The sequence below is a fragment of the Numenius arquata genome, chromosome 23 (genome assembly GCF_964106895.1).
Source record: "Numenius arquata chromosome 23, bNumArq3.hap1.1, whole genome shotgun sequence".
In the NCBI taxonomy this organism is placed as follows: Eukaryota; Metazoa; Chordata; class Aves; order Charadriiformes; family Scolopacidae; genus Numenius; species Numenius arquata.
In genome coordinates, this window is record NC_133598.1 from 2,459,236 (window position 1) to 2,462,259 (window position 3,024).

At 63.5% G+C, this 3,024-nt stretch overlaps 1 protein-coding gene across 1 annotated transcript in view; it reads left to right on the forward strand.

Annotated features, from left to right (window-relative positions):
- Positions 1-1,304, forward strand: part of HEXIM1 (HEXIM P-TEFb complex subunit 1) — a 2,443-nt gene extending 1,139 nt beyond the window's left edge. Inside the window, exon 2 of the mRNA XM_074163062.1 lies at positions 393-1,304. Coding sequence (XP_074019163.1) covers positions 393-1,304 — 912 coding nt within the window. The remainder of the gene's footprint in view (positions 1-392) is intronic.
- The last annotated feature ends 1,720 nt before the right edge of the window (positions 1,305-3,024 follow it).

Here is a 3,024-nt window from a genome sequence, read left to right on the forward strand (position 1 = left end):
GCCCGCACGCCGTGGGCGGGGGCGCGGCGGGCGGCAGGGCGTGCGGCGGGGCGGGGCGGGGGCAGCGCGCCTGCGCGGGGCGGGCCGGGGCGCGCGCGGGTATATAAGGCGGGGGAGCGGGCGGGGAGCGGCAGTCGGGAGCAGGCGGCGGCGGCGGCGGGTGGCAGCGTGGGGAGGGGCGCGGCAGAGGGGGGAGGCGGCGGCGCGTGCCATGCGCGCGGGGGGGGCGGGCCCGGCGGCGTTAACCCCTCGGCGACCGGTATCGGTGACCCCCGGGGCCTGGGCCCCGCGCCATGGCCCGGGCGGCCTGAGGGGAACCGGGGAGTTGGGAGGCGGGCGGGGGGGGGGGGGGGGAGAGGCCCCATGCGGCGCCGGTAGCGCCGGTCCCCGAGGGAACGGAGCCGAGCGCCATGGCCGACACGGCGCCGGAGCCCCAGTGCGAACCGGAGCCCCGGTGCGAACCGGAGCCCCGGGGTGAAGCGGAGCCCCAGCCCCAGCCCGATGGCGGCGAGGCGGCGGCCGACGGGGAGGCCGAGCGGCTGCCGCCCCCCGGGGCGGAGGAGGCGGCGGGCGGCGCCGAGGGGCGGCCGTCGGCGGGCGGAGCGGCGCGTCCCGGCCTGGGCCCGCGGTACCGGTCGTCGGTGGGTCGCACCGAGGAGTGGCCGGTGAAGAAGAAGCACCGTCGGCGACCGTCGAAGAAGAAGCGGCGCTGGAAGCCCTACTCGAAGCTGAGCTGGGAGGAGAAGCAGCAGTTCGACGAGCGGCAGAGCCTCCGCGCCTCCCGGCTGCGGGCCGAGATGTTCGCCAAGGGGCAACCGGTGGCCCCTTACAACACCACGCAGTTCCTGATGGAGGACCACGACCAGGAGGAGCCGGACCTGAAAACCGGGCTGTACCCGCGGCGAACGGCCGCCAAGTCGGAGGACACGAGCGAGGAGGATTTTCTGGAGGAGGCGGCGGAGGAGGACGGGGGCAGCGACGGGATGGGGGGGGACGGCAGCGAGTTCCTGCAACGGGACTTCTCGGAGACCTACGAGCGGTACCATGTGGAGAGCCTGCAGAACATGAGCAAGCAGGAGCTGGTGAAGGAATACCTGGAGCTGGAGAAGTGTCTGTCCCGCATGGAGGAGGAGAACAACCGGCTGAGGATGGAGAGCAAAAAACACGGGGGGGAGGCGGGGGAGGCGGCGCGGGTGCGGCAGCTGGAGCTGGAGGTGGACAGGTTACGAGCCGAGAACCTGCGGCTGCTCAAGGAGAAGGACCTGCCCCGGCAGGAGAAAGGGCCCTGCAAACCGGGGGAGTGACCCCGGGGGGGGTGGGACAGCGGGGTGGGGGGGGGGGGACGGGGACGGGACGGGGGACAGACCTGGGGGTGGGGGCTTTTTACGGAGTGGGGGGGGAGGGGGACAGGCCACCTTGTACATTGGACCCTTTTTAAGGAGGGGGGGGGATAAGGTGGGGAGGGGGGGTTCCCCCCCCCTCTGAGGGGGTGCGGGGGGGGGTGTTGATGTATCGGTGATACCCGGCTTATGGTTTTATTTTATTTTTTGTGTCTAAACCAAAAAAAAAAAAAAAAGAAAAAAAAAACAACAAACCAACCCCAGGAAAGCTGTAAATTGGCCAAAACTGACTATAAAAAAAAAAAATAAAAATAAAAAAAATATAGAGGTCTAATAAATTTAATTACTTGTAACTGTAACGGTTTCGTGTGATTTCTAGAAAATATTCCCAGTGGCATTCCTGGAGGGAATACATTTTGAATTCTTTTCCTGCCCTTCCGACTGGTTCGTGGGGGTGCTGGGTTAAAATTAGCTGTAATTTCCCATTTAACCCTTTTTTTGTTATTCCCCCCCCCCCCTTATTTTCATTTCCAATCCTGCTCCGGGAACCGAAACAGTTAAAAATACCTGGAAGAGGGAGAGCAGCTCTTCATCCCCAGGATGGACATCCAGCGTTAATAAGCTAAATATAAATATATTTTGTTTGCCTAAAGGCTCGCTTAAACTTAACTTTGTTGTCGCCCCCTCCCCCCTCCCCCCCCAAGGTCAGTGAGCTGAAATTTGGGCAAAAAGTGCCTAAAAAAAAAAAAAAAATTGTACTTTAAGCTACAAGTGTTTGCGGGGGGAGAACTTTAAAGTTTTGGAGCGGCCCAGGGAAAAGTTTTGGGAGTCGCTGGGCTCTGAAATGGCTGACGGAGGCATTGGGGGGGTGTGTGGGGGGGTGTGTGACACCGAACCTTTGGCTGCGGTACCTGCCGGGGGGGGGGGAATGGAGGAGCTGCAGGGTCCGTGGGGTGTTTTTTTAGGGGGGGGACTGGGTAAATTAAAGGGTGAAATTAAAGGGTGAAGTCATGGAGGGGCCTGAGGCTGCTCGGCTTCGTGCTGTGGCGTAATCGAAGGGCACCGGGCTGAAAATTTGGGGGGGGGAGCTGTTAATGAACGTGTACCTGGGGGGGGTGGGTGTGGGTAACCCCTCCCTCAGGATTCCCGGGTGGGGGAAAACCAGCTTTTTATGAAAAAAATGGAGGGGGCGAGATGTTGGGGAGGAGGAGCCCGAGGTGGCCCCGGCTTGGGGCGGGGAGGGGGGGCACAGGGGAGTTTGGGGGCAAAATGGGGTGGGGTGTTAAAGCAGCCGCGGGGCTCATGGAGGGGGGGGGGTTTAACAGGAGGCCGGCAAAGCCTGAGCAGCTCCGGGGCCAAGGGCATCGCTGCCGGGCTCGGGGCAGGAAATAAAGGCACCTCTGCCAGGGCTACTTGCTCAAGAGGCCGGTAGCCGCCCGCGCTGCCTTCCCTGCTGCCATGGCATCACCGGGCACAGCCAGCAGCCAAGGGAGCCACCGGCAGTGGCGGTAACGATTCCGTGGGGATCTCGGCCGGGATGAGCGACACCAAGCCCCCGCATCCATCCCCGGCGCTGCTCTCCAGCTGCTTATTCCCCCACCACCACCAACAGAGCGATTCCGCATCCCGCTGCCCATGGATTTTCCGTTTCTCCCGTCCCGTGGCGCTGATTCCAGCAGCGGGT